General features: G+C 31.8%; 5 protein-coding genes across 7 annotated transcripts in view; 2 read left to right on the top strand and 3 right to left on the bottom strand.

Moving 5' to 3' along the window:
• LOC115239461 (cellular tumor antigen p53) overlaps positions 1-888 on the top strand; it is a 2,624-nt gene extending 1,736 nt beyond the window's left edge. The window contains exon 3 of the mRNA XM_029813981.1: positions 59-888. Within this exon, the coding sequence (XP_029669841.1) occupies positions 59-793 (735 nt within the window). The 3' untranslated portion in view covers positions 794-888. The remainder of the gene's footprint in view (positions 1-58) is intronic.
• On the bottom strand, positions 862-4,511 carry LOC115239460. Of its 2 annotated transcripts, XM_029813980.1 has the most exons (5): positions 3,831-4,511; positions 3,415-3,631; positions 2,587-3,185; positions 2,337-2,496; positions 862-1,708 (listed from the first exon to the last, which is right to left on the bottom strand). In XM_029813980.1, exons 1-5 carry the CDS (start codon positions 4,076-4,078, stop codon positions 1,454-1,456), a joined length of 1,479 nt encoding a protein of 492 aa, XP_029669840.1. In that variant the 5' UTR covers positions 4,079-4,511; the 3' UTR covers positions 862-1,453. The 2 variants fall into 2 exon arrangements, with proteins under 2 accessions (XP_029669840.1, XP_029669839.1); XM_029813979.1 differs by having other exon boundaries at positions 2,337-3,185.
• Positions 4,512-5,497: 986 nt separating this feature from the next.
• LOC115239463 (oxysterol-binding protein-related protein 11) lies at positions 5,498-6,920 on the bottom strand. The gene is made up of 2 exons (XM_029813985.1): positions 6,084-6,920; positions 5,498-5,948 (listed from the first exon to the last, which is right to left on the bottom strand). Exons 1-2 carry the CDS (start codon positions 6,313-6,315, stop codon positions 5,596-5,598), a joined length of 585 nt encoding a protein of 194 aa, XP_029669845.1. The 5' UTR covers positions 6,316-6,920; the 3' UTR covers positions 5,498-5,595.
• A 142-nt stretch (positions 6,921-7,062) lies between these two features.
• LOC115239457 lies at positions 7,063-14,894 on the bottom strand. 2 transcript variants are annotated; one of them, XM_029813976.1, is made up of 16 exons: positions 14,644-14,894; positions 14,082-14,162; positions 13,755-13,809; positions 13,255-13,547; positions 12,799-12,966; positions 12,578-12,710; positions 12,210-12,376; positions 10,403-11,893; positions 10,038-10,251; positions 9,555-9,731; positions 9,166-9,280; positions 8,910-9,097; positions 8,589-8,823; positions 8,026-8,198; positions 7,714-7,954; positions 7,063-7,630 (listed from the first exon to the last, which is right to left on the bottom strand). In XM_029813976.1, exons 2-16 carry the CDS (start codon positions 14,126-14,128, stop codon positions 7,440-7,442), a joined length of 3,888 nt encoding a protein of 1,295 aa, XP_029669836.1. In that variant the 5' UTR covers positions 14,129-14,162; positions 14,644-14,894; the 3' UTR covers positions 7,063-7,439. The 2 variants fall into 2 exon arrangements, with proteins under 2 accessions (XP_029669836.1, XP_029669837.1); XM_029813977.1 differs by lacking the exon at positions 14,644-14,894 and adding an exon at positions 14,300-14,494.
• Positions 14,895-16,110: 1,216 nt separating this feature from the next.
• LOC115239458 (protein CREBRF homolog) overlaps positions 16,111-18,133 on the top strand; it is a 3,101-nt gene continuing 1,078 nt past the window's right edge. The window contains 2 exon segments of the mRNA XM_029813978.1: positions 16,111-17,519; positions 17,684-18,133. The exon segment at positions 17,684-18,133 is cut by the window's right edge and continues 522 nt beyond it. Of these exon segments, the coding sequence (XP_029669838.1) occupies positions 16,904-17,519; positions 17,684-18,133 (1,066 nt within the window). The 5' untranslated portion in view covers positions 16,111-16,903.

Genomic DNA, 18,133 nt, shown 5'->3' with positions numbered 1-18,133 from the left:
TATATTATATATTATTTTTTATTATAAAATAACTGTGTTGTTTATTTTTTGCATATAGTACTCTGAAGCATTGGACAAAGTCTTTATCAAAATGGAGAAAGTTTTACCTATGCGATTCACATGGGAACCACCTATGTCAGGTTTGTACTTGCGCACTGCGATGGTTTTTATGTTGGAGCAGTACAGAAGTGATCCAGTAAAAAGATGCCACAATCATATGGCACCAACCAATCCCATTAATCATAACATAGATCCGCAAAGGATTAAACATGTGGTTCATTGTGTTAATCATGCTTCAAGCATCTATCAAGAGAGAAATGAACATCTTTCTATCTTAACACCGCTTTGCACACCTGAGGCTGGGTCACAATATATGCCAGTATCTTTCAAATTTCTTTGCAAAAATAGTTGCGCATCCGGTTTGAATCGTAGACCAACAGAGCTAGTGTTTACTTTAGAAGATTATGGAGGGACAGTTTTGGGCCGTCGAAAATTATTAGTTAGAGTATGCAGTTGTCCCAAACGAGATAGATCAAAAGAGGAGCAGGCAGAATCGACACCAATGCCTCTTTCCAAACGAAAAGTTGATAATGTTGTTTTACCATCTGGTAAAAGGATGCGATCTTCGTGTGACATGCACGTTTATAAAGTTGATTTAAATATTGTTGGCAAAGATAACTATTTGCAACTTCTTAAGAATGCGTTTGATATTATGGCCGGTCAAGCGGCGAGAACTGGTCAACATGAATTTTTTAAACCATATATGGATGAGATATTGCGCAAAATGCCATAAAAACCTCAAAGTTCCAACTTTTTTTATAATTTCATATTTGGCAGAAAAAGATGTTTTACTGTTATAAGTTTTAATCTCTTTTTTTCTTTGTTTTATTTTCTTTTTTACGTTTTAAAAGTAGTACCTACATTTGTGTGATTTTATTATATAATTGAGAATTGATGTTCATGAAATATGATCAAGCTAGTAATCCTTAAACAGCAGAAATTAAGTAGCATGCCATTGATGATTGTTTTTTGCAAAGATTTAATAACAATTTAAATTTAATAAAAAGCACTTTTATCCTGTGAAATAGAAATTGTATTAAAGCATTACTATGAAGAAGATCATGAATGCAGATCTATATCATGAATATCAATAATTTTAAGTAAATTAGGTCATTATTGCATGTTAAATATCATATATTGATATTTTTTTATTTCGTACGATATAATATTACTCTCAATGCATGTGTCATATGTATAAGAGATTTTAATCTGTTACTTATATCTTATATTCAAGATAACATACTATTACGATGTGTTCTTCACTTGTTAATTTGGCACATCAATAAGAAATAAACGATTTTGTTACTTTTTTAAAAACAAATTTTTTAAATACACATTTTACTTAATTGCCAATGAGATAAATATAATTAAGGACGGATATGCTTTGTTCTTTTCATACATATAATCTATCGTGAGCTGAGTGCTCCGATATTTGTATGTTAATAGTCTTCAATAATAATGCAGTTGGTAATGGTGCGACATGTTGTGAGGATAATGTTAAAGGATCCTCGAGACTCGCAACATATCTTCGTAATTGCACCTCTGTACCGTTGTCGCCCCAAGCGTGCAATGTCCATTCCCACGTGTTGCTTATTGCGTATCCTGCCATCTTAACAGGATATGTCATCCACGCTGTTTCCTCTCTGCACTACAAATTATATAAAAAAAAAGAAAAAATGATTTTTACATTAGTTTCAAGGAAACATTTTATATGCATTCTCGCTTATATTGCCAACTATATAATGCAGTTTTTCTGTTTTCAAAATAGAATATGAATTTTCATAACATAAGAAGTCTAATAATTTCATAAGAGATATATTTTTACATTCAAATATCTTATTATATAAAAAACATAATATATTATATAATATTATTAATTCTTTGCAATACTTCCAAGATGTTGATGTGTCATTCTATTGATTACTTATATTATAATATATATATATACACACGATCAGATTTCTTATCTCATATATTAGATACATTTTCTATCTTTTCTTATTTTGCTTTTGCATACAATATAGATGCATATAAATATTTCAGAAAAAAACCGAACGTTCATAAATATTTAATTATTTATTTGATCAATGATTAAAAACTAATAAATATAATTTCTACACCAACAGGAACATGAGTTTGAATGGAAATATGAACTTCGAATTTATTTCGTCTTCTATCACCTTAAAACAGAGGATTTAATCGCAAACAAATAAAATATCCTTTACACCTAATACAAACGTAGAAAGAAATTCATATTGAAAACAGAAGTATTATACCTGAAAGAAGAATATGTTGCTTCCATGGTGAAATATATAAAAAGCATTTTGTCCGAAAGGAAGCGGTAGCGGAATCCTTGCGCTTCCGGAATAGAAATGAATTTGCGGTAGCGCGTGTGTCCTGATGTGCTCCAACAGCGAGTCAGCCGTTACTAGTTCTCTGCAAGATTGCAAAAGAGGACATGTCAATTGTACACAAGACATAGAATCCGTGGAGCTGCCCCAAATTGGCGTCTGCGGTAAACTCAACGATTGTCGACTGGTGTTCGTTGCGGATAATTCCACAATTTGCGAAGACGATTCATTGATGCGAGCTTCGCTGTCCCTTGACAACTCGCCGGTGCTGGCTGATTTGGTGCGATCATTCAAAGACAATCGTAAACTATTGGCGTCTGTCATTTCATTGGAAATCGCAGCTGCTCCTTCCGAAATTTCGGATACTCTGGATAGATTATCCGCGGAAATAGCTTTTTCCCTACTTCCGAGTAACAATCTGGCCAACAAGAATTGCCTCGGTTTCAACATAGTACAATTATTTTTCGAGCGATTTAGGACCGAGGTTTCTTGTTTTTTATTATTTTTACCGAATAATTGATCGCGTAAGTTACAATGCTCGGATGCAACAGGTGTCTTGTTTAACGTCTCATCATTATTCACATTAAAAGCATCGCGAAGCACTATGTGCAATTTATCTGCGAGGAGGCATCGGCCTTGGCCCAAACGGACTCTGCAAACCGGGCAACGAGATGTTTTCGGTCTACAAATAACGCACAGAATGTGACCATGAACACATTGCGAGACTGGAGGTGCAGCGCTTTCCAAACAAATCGGGCATTCCAAGGAACGAACCTAAAAAAACATGAACAATTTGATTTTTTTCGTGTGTATGTATGTGTATGATATAAATAATTAAAGTTCATTATCCTTCAATGAAAGGAAAAATATTATCTTTTTGTGTTACTGTTTAGGATTTAACGCTGGATTAGTCTCTTAGGCTAATAATTAATTATAATATTAATCTAACAGATGAGTAATCTATACAAATGAGAAAGAAAAACAGAAAAAAGTTGATATATACCGTTCCTGATAAAGCGTTTGCAAGATTCCTGGCCACATCCGGAAGTGGACCTTTCAAGGCTATTCCAATATCATGTTCCTCTTTTTGACGCGGGTATCGCCAGATGGAAAAATTTATATCGTGTGCACCTTCCTCGCTACGAATTAAAGTAGCGATATCTTTGATTTTTAATCCCAATAAATCGATGTCGTCAATGCCCAACAGACAATCGCCGGTTCTGAATATGGCAAATGAATTGTATGAATCACAAATGAAATTACTTTATATATTTTCTCAATATAAAATTTAACATTTATCGTGTAATTATAAATTGTCGTATTTCGACTACATATTATGTTAATGATATATCAAAAATCTTAAAGCAATTACTACTTCTATTCTATTGATAGTTTTTAAAAGGCATAGATAACACTCACCTCAATCCTGCTAAATTGGCGGGACTATTCTTTTCAACATAGCCGATCCATGGATATGGATCCCATTTCGACTTGGTCAAATGGAATCCGCAAGATTTACCATGCACGTCCGGTGTTGCGTTTATTTTCCGCATTTTAAGAACTATCTTTCCCGGCGGAAAGAAATCCGCATCTTCTTCGGGTGGAGATGTTACGATCTTCACGCCTGCCGCTTCCGTCAGTACTTCGGGATAAGAGATACGTGGCATGCTATACAATTATTCGCACGGAAAAATCACTCCATATTCTATAATATAAATTCTTTTTAACAACGCAGGAGAATGAATCAATATTTTAAAAGTCTTCAGACATAAATAAATCGCAATTTATTAAGGTGTTAACTTATCGCTCGACATGCGTGATGTATCAATCCACTTTGATCTTCAAAGCATCTTGAGCAAGATTGCTATTACTTTGGAACTGATCACGTCTGATCTCCTGACGAGAGAGAAAAGTTACTCGTTTACCTTCACCTATTTGCGCGCTCTTGACATTGAATCTTACGTCACACGATGATGGTGAACATATCGTTTCTCTCCCTTTTACTGTAATGTATTTTTTAGAAATAAAATATTTTCAACGAAAACGATCAATTCCGTGTTTATAGCTATCGTATTACAATATATTAGTATATAATGATAATTCTTTTATAATAATATATGAAGAGAGAAAATAAAAGATAGTAAGATTTTAATTAAACAAATTATTTTTTTCTTTTATTTTTCTATTATTTTATTTCATAGTAGAAAAAATTATAAAATATGCTAATGTAGAATTGTATTGTATAGAATTATAAGAGAATAATTGTTTTAATATATATTTTTTTATAAGACAAACGTGAGAATATATCTTACATATATACTTGGCTTTCATCACTTGATATCCTAACAAAACAAGTGTTATTTAGAACAAAATAAAAAAACATTATAATTAGTTTGCAAAATAAATTTTAGATACATACATGTTTTGCATAAAGAGCCTTAACAGAATTATTATATTTTAGGACAATCTATCTATCTATATATGTACATATGCATGTGTGTGTGTGTATATGTATATATATATATCTTATATTTTTGATTGTACATTTTAAAGTTGGAAGAACATGCACCAAGATTATCATTGACTAGGCCGAATTCAAACGATATAATTTCTGAATGCATTAATCGACAAGATAGAAAAATAAATTAAATCATATATAATAAGGTTGTAGGAAACAGAAAAATGTCAATATAAAAAAATTTTTGTTTTTTTTAATATAATGTATGATTATATAATGTATTAATATATAATCTTTTAAAGAATCTACAATGAAAATTTGATCAAATAAATTTAAAATGACATTTATAATACTTCGATATTTTTCCATTGTTAAATAGAAATGATATAAGAGCTTACTATAATACGTGTAGCATTTTTTTTTCTATAAGATATATAAAAAATATAAATCAATTTTTAGTAGAAAATTGAATTAACTAATTATTAAAATTGTTTATGATGTAGATGTAATGACAAGAAATATATCAATTTTGCTTTTAATAAATTATATAGGATTATCTGAAAAAAGCCAGATCTATAATAATGGATAAGTATAAATAATTGTTTAAAATAAAAAATATACGGACCTCTTAATAGGAAGATAATCTATTATGTATGTGTATTTCTACAGGTATAAAAAGATTTTAATATTAATAGGTAAGCATAAAAAATATATATGATTAATTTGTTATTGATATAATATATTCAGACATTGGCTTAGTGTATGCAAGGTGGTATGTGCCATGGCTTTAAGAACTAAGAGATCTGAATCCAGATGCAAATCCGAGTTCTCAATCGATTGTGCTAGAGCAAGATTGTGTTTCTCCACTTTTCTTAATTGCTCCTGGCAATTAGCGAAAGCGTCCAGCACTTCCAGCTTAACGACAGGATTCCTGCTCGAATTCCCAGAATGTTCTCGAGGCGGCAACGGAGGATGGCTGCTGGCTATAGCTCTGGTATACATCTCTGTAACTGCTCGTAGTTTATCCACCCATTCCTGACGTGCTCGTGCATCAGTGGCTCGAAGTTTGATCATATCGCCTAGATGAGGAGGGATATATCATAAACTTGAAAGCTAAAATCTTAATAAACATCTATCGTTATCACATGCAAAATTATACGAAAAATAAGTTAGTGTATAACAATAAACTTGTAAGTTAAACATCGGATATTTACCGGTAGCAGAATTGACGGTAAACGTGTTTGAATCCTCATCGCTGGGAGCTATTACGGCGCCTGCTAAATATATCGAACACCGTGGCCTTTGATTCTTCTCAGATTCACTGAGGAAGTAATGTAGTTCACCGGTCTCAGGACTCAGAATAAACCAACGATACTGCCAGCCTTTCATAGCATTCGTGTATTTGTGCAGTAGACCCTCATAGGGATGTCTTGTTTGTACGTTCATTGTTTTGCTTTCGCTGCTTTTAATCTTGGAAGCCTCTTATTCTGCGAACGGCGGGGTTTCTTCGGGAGATATGTCATCTGAACTAACACAATCGTACTCAAGTCTCAAGTGACACATTCAGGAAGGTTAGGATAAGATTGTTGTAAGATAGGTTAGAAGAAATCGCGACATAAATTTATCCAGACATATTTACATAGGCCGTGTTTCAAAATTCACTGCCAATACTGGAAATCTATAATATGCGTTACGTGAACTATAGATTTTCAGTACTGGCAGCGAATTTTGGAACACGTAGTTGTATATATGATGTAAATATAAGTGTACCATTGCGTATAATAACGTCACGCGTAGTGTCGTAAACAATAAATTAACAATAAGAAATGCCTAGGAATTGCAGTCGCGAAATTCAATGCCATAGCCATATTAGATTCTAACTATGATGTAAGAATATATATATATATTTTTACATCATGATTCTAACATTTTGCACATTCACGAAACTGGTACATCTTTATATTTATATCAATACATGTTTCTAAAGAAATAAACTATGTATGCAGCTATATATCATCCCTGCAAATGATCAATTAATTTTTCTGTATATACTTTGTATAAATCCATCTTTTTTTTTCCTACATAAAATTTAATTGATCTAAGAACAAATCGATGATACTGCATAAAATGCAGATAAAAATAATTTAAAATCACTAATATAGGGAAAATTATTTACATAATGAGAAAATGAAGATATGAAAATTAATATTTTATTAATAAATTACAAAGCTCTTTCATATTTAACCAGATAGCTCTGCAGCAAAAAAAAAATAAGATAATGATTATATAAACAAAACGAAATACTATATTGAATGTATTCATGGAAAATAAAACAAATGTTTGTTTAAAAACGCAAAACACATGATGATAAATTGAAAATACAAAATAAAAATAGGCATATATTGCTCGTGCATAATCGAGTATATGACCGTGTCCACTGTTTAAAATAGATTAAGAAATATCAATGGAGTTAAATCAATATAACGATTTAAAATAAAAACAATAAAATCTTAATCCTGGCATAAGATCATATAATCCTTAATAATATATGCAAGTAAAAAATAAAATTTTTACGAAGACGATATGAGACCTTCTTCTATTAACGTATTTTTTACTTCTACCAATTCAATTTTATATATTCCTTGCTCCATAATTTCCACAATTTTAATTTTTACAACCGATCCATTGTTTTGTATTAATTCTGCTATTTTTTCTCGTATGATAGGTGAATAATTGCCTGCATTGTCGACAGGTGCCAAATCTGTAATAAACGGTACATAAGAATATAACTGAATAACTGAAAAATTATAATCTGTGTTTAATTTATTAATAATTAATACTTACTGACAACTGTACAGACATTTGCCATTACCGCAGGCGTAATGAAATCTTTAGGCATTAATCTTATATTCTTATGTTCCACTGTTTCTATATTACCATAATCAATGTAGAAAACTACAGCTGTGGTATATGATTTTTTTGGATTGAGGCATTCTGCACGATACCACTCATTCTGATACAGTGCCAAACACAATTCATTTTCTCGAGGTATATAATATTCCGTTTTCTCGCAATATTCTCTTAACTGCAACAAAATAAGATATTATCGCATATGTATTATGCAAAAAGGTAAATACATTTTAACGCGATATTTACCAATTTGGGCATCACTTCAGTAACATGAGTATACAGCTCGATATCGCAGGGACCTATCATGTATCTTGTGCCACCATCTTCTTTTGGTATATGTAGCACCAATGCATTTAATATATCACCCACTTGTCCTAAACTGGCAAATTCTACATCGTTTATCATGTAACAAGTGTTATCTATATAAAAAAAAATAATAATAATTTTATAATATTTATTTTGTAAGATAAATTTTTAATATGTAGTTATATAAAAATTATATATTATGATGTGTGTGTGTGTATTGTGTGATAGTATATATATAAAATTAATTATTAAATTATATTATGTAAACACGTATATGTTTATAAAGTGAAAATGGGGAGCAGAGCTAATTAAAATATAAAGAAAAAATAATATATTTTTTCGGCTAATTTCGTTGAATAGTATTTTACATACTGAAATTAAGAAGATTATATTGAAAGATCACATTAGGTAACAAAGTGATATATTTAAAATCTTCATATTCAAATATTTGAATGAATAAAATGTTACTTTCTAGACGTGACTTATAATTTACAATTAATTACCACAATGGTCCGTTTGTTTCCAAGTTGGTGTCAATAATTGGTTTATCTTATCGTTAACACTTTCTCCTGTAGGCAACGTCAAATGAACTCCATCTTTCAATGGATCACCCTCATATGCACATATCAGGGATGTTTCGTTGCCTACCAACTCGCGAAGGAAAAGATCTACTTCTGTGTTCATAGAAACTTCAGAAGGGACATTTTTCAAACTTATCTTTGCTGAACAACTTCGTTGCTATAAAAAATATAGACAAAGAAATTAAACCGATATTTAACGAGCTATTACGATTCTTTTGTTGCGTATATTAGAATGTCACCAACCAGTGCCAAGGTTTCTGGCAAAACTTGAAGGTCTCTTATGTCAACATCATCCACATTTCCAAAATCTGTATATACTATTTTAGCCTTATCATTCTGCGTGTTTATGACCAACGCGCGATAACTATTGTTATCAGAGAATGGCGCGATGACTGCTTGCTTATTATATGGAGGATCGGATAGACGCGGTGCTACAATGAGGATAAAACAATTTATCAACATATCCTATTATGTTATTTAATTAGTTCAGTTATTTTACCTGTTCGTGCACATTGTGCAACATGTTGCATAATATTGTTATAATATTCTATTGCCTCTTCATCCAAAGAACGCGCAAATACTTGATAATGATTTCGATAACTGGTGAAACATATCTAAAATAATCAACGAAAATGATGGAATCAACTTCAATCTACTTCATTAGTATACATAAACTAGAGTGGGGTAAGTAAACAGCTTTCTCTCATTGTTCAAATATATATCTTTTTATTTCTTTACATAACAAATAGAAATCTGATTCTGCATAGTATTGTTAAAAAACTATTTATATCTCTTTGGATGTATCTGTTTACTTTTGCTATTCTACTATAATTGAAAACATTACTTTATTTAATTAGAGATTAGATATTTTAAGATGCAAAATCAAACCTTAGATCCACTTTTTATTTCGGAAAATGCAGGAAATGACGACTTTGTCATAAATTTCCAGGACTTCATCATAGCTTCACATACAAATTCAGACTCCTTAAATATTTTTATTTTGAGATTTTCTTGCTTGTGGTTTTGTTCATTCATGATTGTTGTGAATTGATATATTTCTCCCGCCTTGCAACAACATTAAATGATAAATTGGATAACACACATAAGCAAAGTATATAATCTATTCTACAATTATTATAGAGCATAGTATATATTCTTTAAAATAGTTTTCATTATTTCTTTACATTTTTTAGAAATTTAGTGTGTAGATTTTTAATAATTATCTTATTAAACAATCTGTATAAAACAAATTTTACAGTATTTTAGCATGCATATACAACAAAATATTTTCGTATACATGTATGCATATGCACACGCGTATATGAGCAATATTTTATATGATATATAAAGTATTTATATAAAGATACTCACTGTCAATTTGTTAGGATGGCTTACTTCACATATTACTCCAGTAGCATGAATATTTAAGAATCTTTTAGGACATGGTAAAATTTTATTTACACTCATATATTTAGCTTCATCTATTGCAATAATATGTAAATCGGATGATGTCGAAGATGGTAAGATATATCCCCTACACCAGGCATCCTTCCCTTCACCACAAATCAAATCTTCTACTCGTGGACTAAAAAAATTAATATTTCTATTTATTCCAATTATCTGTGCATATGTAATATTTATATATAATATATAGTAAATGGATTTTTACAGATCTTTAATATTAATTAATGTAAAATAGTTCAATATATTTGTGTATACATATGTAATGCGCTTACATATAATGCACAGATTCTTGTGTTTTCATGCACTCCTCTTGCAACTCATTGAAAATCGCCTCGATTTCAGCAGTAAAATCTTGGGGGCCCAAAGTTGCATTATAGACATTCTCTTGGACAGATTCGTAAATTTGAATGAAACCCACAAATTCTAATTCCGGAATCGCTTTTTTGCTGAACAAATCAGCGAAACCATCTAAGATAGTAGGTGGTGTCTGAGCCATGGAAGCCTTTATATTTTCATTTGATACTTTTAAGTTTTCTTGTCGTATAGATTTCTCCATTGTAGTATTCATATTTGAAGCATTTTCCATATGTAAAGATAATTTTCTCGATTGCTCTTTCACATCTACTATTATCGTTTTCTCAGCATCTATGGATAACATTTTAACAAAGATTCTCTCGCCATATTGGAAATCTCTGTACTTTTCATTTGTGGCTGATGTCAAGCGAATTTTTCTAGCAAGATTAGGAACTTTAATTATATCTGATATATCTCTGATCTCAGCATCTTTTTGTAGTATTTCATCGTTACCATAATCGATAAAATGAACTTTTACAGGATTCAGGGATATTATCATAGCTCTGTGCCAAAGTGTTTCGTAAAGTACGCCATAAATATTACCGATAATCGGTTGCACGTTACGTGATTTTTTTGCAACACTTTGTAACTCCGTCATTAGTTTCGTGCACGTCTCCAAATCTTTTAATGTGGATATCCAATATTCGCCATTGTTCAATGGTATTAAAATTTCTACTTCTGTGAATTCTGTTTTTGATAAATACATATTCTTATAAAAAGCTAGATCGTCGTCCATCGCAATACTATTGCTCGAGCTACTTCCTTGTCTATCGACAATTTCTCTGTCGTTGTAAGCAGTAGATTTTCTGTCATTCTGCAATTCATTCTTTTGGTAAGATTGACTTCTATCATTATTGGAACTTTTGCTTCTTAAATTGCTATTATCGAATTTTTCTTTATGAGGATTAGTCTTCTTTATAGCACCATTTTGATGATTGTGACTATGATTTTGGTTAGTGAAATTAGATGTTGTCGAAGAATATCCATCATTTCTTCTTGACTTTTCAGTATTGTCCTTAATATTATTATATCTGTGCAACTGATTTTGTTTAGAAAAATCTTTAGTATTCATTGTACTTAAGGTTTGTTGATCTATTGTTTCAGTGTGAGATATATTAGTATTATTATCATGAATAGACATATGTTTATCCTGACTGTTAATATCACTATTGGTAGAACAGTTTGTAATATCCACATTATTCTTATGCATATTAATATTTGCATTTGTGCTGTTTGGATTCTCTGCCTGCATTGCATTAGATGCATTAGGTCGCCGTAATTTTATCTCATTAGATGCAATTGTTTTACTTGTAATTGTTTTATTTGACATTGATGGTATCTTCGTTTGGTTTTCATCTTTGCTAATTTGCAATAACGACATGTCATTAATTGGTTCTTCCACTAATCTTCTGTAAAGAAAAAACCGTTTGCTATATAATTAAAAATTTTAATTGTATTATAAAAATAGATAATGTAGAATAAATATAATGGACAAATGTTCTTAACATATTAAAACTTGTCTACATTATTTGATAGCCGATATCACAGATAATAAAATAAGAATCTCATTCAAACAATACTTTTATCTCAAAATAAAAATTTTATATAAATAATAGGAGCAGACATATATCTGCAGCTAAATGTATGATTTTTAATTGCTACATATAACAATTTGTTATAATGTTATAAACATGTTTACTAATTAATGTATGTAAATGTAATTACGGTATCCGTTGACATTGGACTTGATGTCTTGGCCAATCACTTTCTTGACACACTTTGCTACAATAATATGTGTTACATTTTTCACAATGTTTATTTGTTTTATTAGAACAAATAAGGCACCTTTGTACTCCATTCTTAAGTTTGTCCTCTCCATATTCATATAATCCCTATGCAAAATAAAAAATATTAACTCTATATTATTCTAAAACAAGTTATATTAACAGCTAAACTATTAAGTAATATTAGAATAATAAATAATAAATAGTATCGTAATATTTATATGTATTTATAAAAATAATTTTTTAAACTTATATAGTTTTATATATTTTGTGTGTATCATTTGCATTCCATATATAATTGCGACATACATTATGTCGTTTTTCCAATACATGTACAATGCATTCTTCAACCTTAGGGTTCTGCTCTGGAAATTCATATAGTGTATAACCACGTCCAAGTGATACATGTCTTCGTCCATCTTCTGTGACAGTTATTACACCTCTAAAATAAGATGTACAAAATACAATAACGATGTAAAAATATAAATAATGCATAAGTATAAATAGCTGTTATATTGTATTTATTTAACCTTGTCCATAATCTATTTGTGTTCACAGTAGGTTCCTCGATTTCATAAAGATTAGACGCTTGTGAAAATAAAGGTACATTCTCTGCATATCTATCTGACAATGTCATTTGTGGTACAAAATGCTTACGAAGCGCATTCAGTGTTTGGCCACGACCCACACCATTTTGGCTACAATTACATATTTATTATTATATATATCTTTTGCTATTAATATATAAAACATAAAAATAATTTGTTATATATATATTTTCTCAATTTATATTTATTATATGAAATATTTTTTACTCTCTCTTAGATTTTTAAATGGTTTTACATCTTTTAAATATATCTACGATATATTATAATCCATCTATATACATTAAAAAAAATACATATAAAATATATTTAAAAACTTTAAATTATAGTAATTGTTTTGTGTAATAACTTTCAATAATGACTAATATTAATGATACATACTGTCTCATATCATTGCGAGTAGACACAGGTAGTTCTACAACAGTATCTATTGCTCTTGGTCTTCCTCCAGAAGCTTCTGATACATATGATTTTGGCAATTTGTCCTCCCTTATAACAGATCTTTCTTTTGCAAGTGCAACTTTTAAATATAATGGTTTTTTATTATTGAGTTCCCGTATAGCTTGTTCCGCTTCACGATATGATTTATATGTAATACAAGCCCATGTGGCATTATGAGGATACAACATTCCAATAATTTTACCATACTGATTAAAAACTTCTTTAATAGCAACCTTAAATGTTAACACAATTCATATTATTGAATAATAAAATATCTCCCACAATCAAATATAAATAATATATAATATATAAATTCATGAGACATATATAAGAGGCAATATATAATTAATTATATAAAAATCAAATCAATAAAAAGAGCACAATATATATAAAAATTTTCAATATAATTATAATTTATAATTAAGATTAGCAAAATATACCTCATCTAACTCTGATGGCAAATTTTTCACATATATCGTGTACTCTGTATCCATCCTGTATTAAAAAAATAATATTTATAAAAATTAATAAAAAATAAGACATAAACATAAAAAATACATAAACGACACATAAGATATAAATTTAATACATTGTGCAAATGTTACATCAAAGTTATTATAATATACATTATAAAAAGTATAATTAAATGTGATGAAAATCATATGTATAAGAACCATATTTCATAAATATCTATAAAATTAAAATTCTTTCCGATTTTGCAACGTAAAAATCTCGCAAGCAGCAGCATTTATTTACTTTGTTCTTACCTATCAAAGATCGGCTCGGCATCCATATCGGCATCAAAATACGCCATATCGTCTTGCAAAACGTTTGCAAAATTGTCTCACCTTAAAAAATTGAAATTGTGCTAGAAATCAATTTTCTTTGTTCACTCGAAACGTTACTAAATGATACCGACGCGAACGATAAACGTGCTCGCATGTTACGTGCTACGTATATAAACATAACAACAAAGGACACTTACAAGTTGATCTGTAACGTGCGAAAAAAATGTGAAGAGCACGTAATAATATACACAACTAAATTTATGAAAGAGATAGATAGCGAAAAGCAACAGTTTGTTCATCTGAGCTGCACTTTTTACACGTGAAATTAAGTAAACGTATTTTGGTTGTAACAAAGCATAAAAAAAAACATAGACGAAGAAAACCCAATAAATCTGATATCTAATAAAGGAGCTATTAATGTGTATTGATATACATATACATAATATTTCGTTTTTCGAAATTTTTCAGATTTTTTATTACTGTTTATACCGAACACATTTTAATATACAATATATTGTTTTTATCTTCGAGAGAAACTTACCTGATCCTAACTGAAAATATTTTCGATCCTGCAGTTACGGTCGTTGCGAACGTAGTGATGTATAAGAACAACGAATATATACCTTCGTATATCTTTCTCGCGCCAGAATTGCGATAAGAGAGTGCGATTAACGAAGAATGATTGGCTCAGCGTTTCTTTTTTTCTTTCTTCAACAAGCATTCGTCCTTTTTAGGCCAGCGCCGCTCTCTTTTTCTATATGTATCTCTTTCTTTCTTTCTCTCTTTCCTTTATTTTCCTTCTTTTGAACTCTGATCTGTAATCAAAAAAGTGGTATCTTAAATGATGAAATACATTTCGAAAAAATCGGGAATTATGCAAAAATAATTTAAAATTTATTCGCGCGAAAAAGTAAAAACAAAAACAGCAACAATTGCGATGCTTTTTTGACAAGTGTAGTGACTTATTTTTCCACGATTTCAGATGATTCAAATTGTGCGCGAATACAACAATTGGCTCAATAATATTTTAGACGCCGTTAGATACATACAACTAAATGCTCCGTCTATATATTTTATTATTATGTTATGCATTTATGTCCTCTGATACAAATTGTCAAATAATTGTAGAAATAAAAGAAATATTTCTGTCCTTTTCCCATACGTGCATAAAGTATACATATATAGAATATAGCACAATCTGGGTTTGCGTTCTGCCCGTATCAGACTACGCATTGACGATTGAGATTCAAGATTCAAGATTGAAATTTGACCAATCAGAATAAAGAAATTTTAGTCCTTTTTGTTCTGATTAGTCAAATTCCAATCTTTAATCTTCAATCTTCAATTTTCAATGCGTAGTCTGATACGGGCTTTCCGATATTCATTGCCAGTATAGAAAATCTATAGTTTACGTCACGTACACTATAGATTTTCAATATTGGCAGTGAATATCGGAACGCATCCTGGATAAAATGATTCGTATAGTACGATTTACATCGACCAATCATATACAAGAATTCATCCCTTTGTCCATTTGTCCTCATTGGCTTGAAAACAGTCTTGCCAAGTCAATAGAAGAAAATACCACTAGAAAGATTAACAAACAGAAAAATAAGAAAAATATGCTAATTAAAAAAAAAAAAAAAAAAGAGACGAAGATGTTCCGTACGTGTAAATAATCCGACGATAGAATTTGAAATCTTATTTACATGTACGACTAAACACATGCGAGAAAAAGAAAAAACCAACCAGAGTGGATTGATCAGGTGATCGCGTCCTTGGAATCCGCAATGTCTTCGCGACTTTTACGTGCGCGTAAGTACGCATACGTATGCGTACGAGGCAATAATATTAGAATGAAAATTCTCGCCAAGTTACATCGGTCGCAAAAAAGTGCGGGCTGAGTACAGTGGAATAACGGCGCGCGATTGGCCGATGTTATTTCGCGACGATGTGTCATGTGACCCTTTCCTCTATGCAAACATCACCGATCACTTGGCCTCGCAGTCTCGTGGCAAAACAATAACAAACAACATACATCGTAACTTCGCGTTTCTCGCGATTTTTCGGCCGTTTGCGCGATCATTTGTCGTACGACGCCTCTCCGTCTGAAACATCGCGATCAATCCGTACTCGATCTCGATCGTCGCAGATTTCGTCGGGGAAGAATCGACTAGACTGGGAAAAGTGAAACTCAATCTGGGCTTTGCAATCTCGTCGCGATGTTGTCAGCCGCGGAAAATGCCTGCTAATGAGAATCGTGATGCGTGCGTACTATGAACGCGCGTGGACCAATATGTGATTTCGACGTGTGTGTTTACCGCTGTTTTTCCCAATTCTATCAGCTCTGTCGGAATTTTCCAAAAAAATAGAGAGAGAGAGAGAAAGAGAAAAAGGAAAAGAGAGAGAGAGAGAGAGAAAATTATTCTCCGACCGTTCCCTTGTGTATCATTGCGGACGCGAGATTGTGGAATCGATCGAACACGGACGAGTCAAAATCGGAGTTGTTCGATGGACGATTGGCCGCGTGCATTTTTTTTTCATTGTCCGCGTTCTGTTCTATTCGCCGTTTTCGAGCCTGCTGCGAATTCGCGCGTAAGAACACGCGACAAATTATAGCCGCGTGCACGTGATATTGGTCTCGACACGCATCGACAAGTTGGATCGGATACATCGAGACTGGGATCGATGATTTTTCTTATCTAGCGAATTTTTATGTACCACCTTGTGGAGTAGCAATTTTTAGAGTATATAAGCACGCAGCGTCATCCTCACATTTATCGTTGCAGCACGTGTCGCTAATGAACAATTCTAAGTACAGCGACTTTTCCCTAGCTAACACAATGGACAGCGTAGTGAAGCAGGAACCTGCCCAGGAAATGGGCTCGGCGTCGGCATCTGTACCGATACCCGGAGGACACAGAGGAACTACGCGAGGAGCGTACGATCAGTTCTCTCCTTCACCTCTGACTCTCTCTTCTGGATGGGATATGAGGAGTGAACAGATGGAATATCCTTTTAAAATGGATCCGGATCCGCTGGACATTTCACTTAACATGGACGAGGATGATATATTCCAAGTAGACAAAGCGGAACTAATTCAGGGCCCGACCCTTGCCGCATTAAACGCCAATGATGAGACGCTACAATTGGGAGATCTAAGTTTCGATGATCTGTTGTTGCCCGAAGAAAGGGTGCAGCCTATAAAAATAGAGACTGCTCCTCCATTGTCCGGCTCTCTATTTAGCACTAGCGGCATAGGATTTGCACCTAGTAGTTTTCCTCAATCTGGATTAACTCATCGAAGTTGTCCCACATATACAAATACATATGCTTTTAATAGAAGTTCAACTGTTGTGGATAATGCAGAACCTGTTCCTATTGCATTTCCTAGTCCAGGCACTGGCAACATTGCAGGTTTGACATTTAAAAAATAATTTAATGTAAAAATAATCACAGATTATAATAGTAATAGTAGTACATTTTCTAATATAAATATATTTGTAACTGATTCGTAAATATAATCTATTATTTATTGTTTTTTTATAATAAAGACGAAAATGTTCCTATAATTCATATAGGTAGTTCCACAGCAAGTTCATCAACTTCTCCACATCCTCCAGGGCAGCATCTTGGATCATCCACTTTACACGAACTACTTATGAGAAGAGGTGAAAATTCACTTAATAATCCAGTATCCAATCAAATGGATATCTCCACAATAAGTGGTAAACCTAAAGTTTCGAGACTCTCTATGTCCGCGCCAACTCAGACAATGGGGCATTTGGATCAGATCTGGTCTCATAGGGAACCACGTCAACATCTGTTAAGTACTGGTAGTTTGGTGGAGGCAGGATCGACAAGTAGTTTGAGTACTGGTGGCGCACTGAGTCCAGATCCGCTTTGTCCTGATCCTCTTAGCCACGATGAAGGATATGAAGACAGCGATGATGATAGTGACCATTATGATGATTACAGCAGTGATAATGGTATTTATATGTATTATTATATTATTTATATATATTAAATAT

The sequence above is a fragment of the Formica exsecta genome, unplaced genomic scaffold (assembly GCF_003651465.1).
Source record: "Formica exsecta isolate Colony F162 unplaced genomic scaffold, ASM365146v1 scaffold38, whole genome shotgun sequence".
Lineage (NCBI taxonomy): Eukaryota > Metazoa > Arthropoda > Insecta > Hymenoptera > Formicidae > Formica > Formica exsecta.
Note: the sequence above shows the minus strand (reverse complement) of the source record. Positions and strands in the feature narration are given on the sequence as shown.

Excerpts from the sequence above, each read along its gene's own strand:
- LOC115239460 (XM_029813979.1), bottom strand. The coding sequence starts at position 4,078 with ATGCCACGTATCTCTTATCCCGAAGTACTGACGGAAGCGGCAGGCGTG. Across the intron at positions 3,632-3,830 it reads GCCAATTTAGCAGGATTGAG|AACCGGCGATTGTCTGTTGG; the intron begins GTGAGTGTTATC and ends TGCCATATTCAG. Across the intron at positions 3,186-3,414 it reads CAAACGCTTTATCAGGAACG|GTTCGTTCCTTGGAATGCCC; the intron begins GTATATATCAAC and ends ATGTTTTTTTAG.
- LOC115239463 (XM_029813985.1), bottom strand. The coding sequence starts at position 6,315 with ATGAACGTACAAACAAGACATCCCTATGAGGGTCTACTGCACAAATAC. Across the intron at positions 5,949-6,083 it reads TACCGTCAATTCTGCTACCG|GCGATATGATCAAACTTCGA; the intron begins GTAAATATCCGA and ends CTCCTCATCTAG.
- LOC115239457 (XM_029813976.1), bottom strand. The coding sequence starts at position 14,128 with ATGGCGTATTTTGATGCCGATATGGATGCCGAGCCGATCTTTGATAG. Across the intron at positions 12,711-12,798 it reads ACAAATAGATTATGGACAAG|AGGTGTAATAACTGTCACAG; the intron begins GTTAAATAAATA and ends ATCTTATTTTAG. Across the intron at positions 8,824-8,909 it reads TGCCAGAAACCTTGGCACTG|CAACGAAGTTGTTCAGCAAA; the intron begins GTTGGTGACATT and ends TATTTTTTATAG.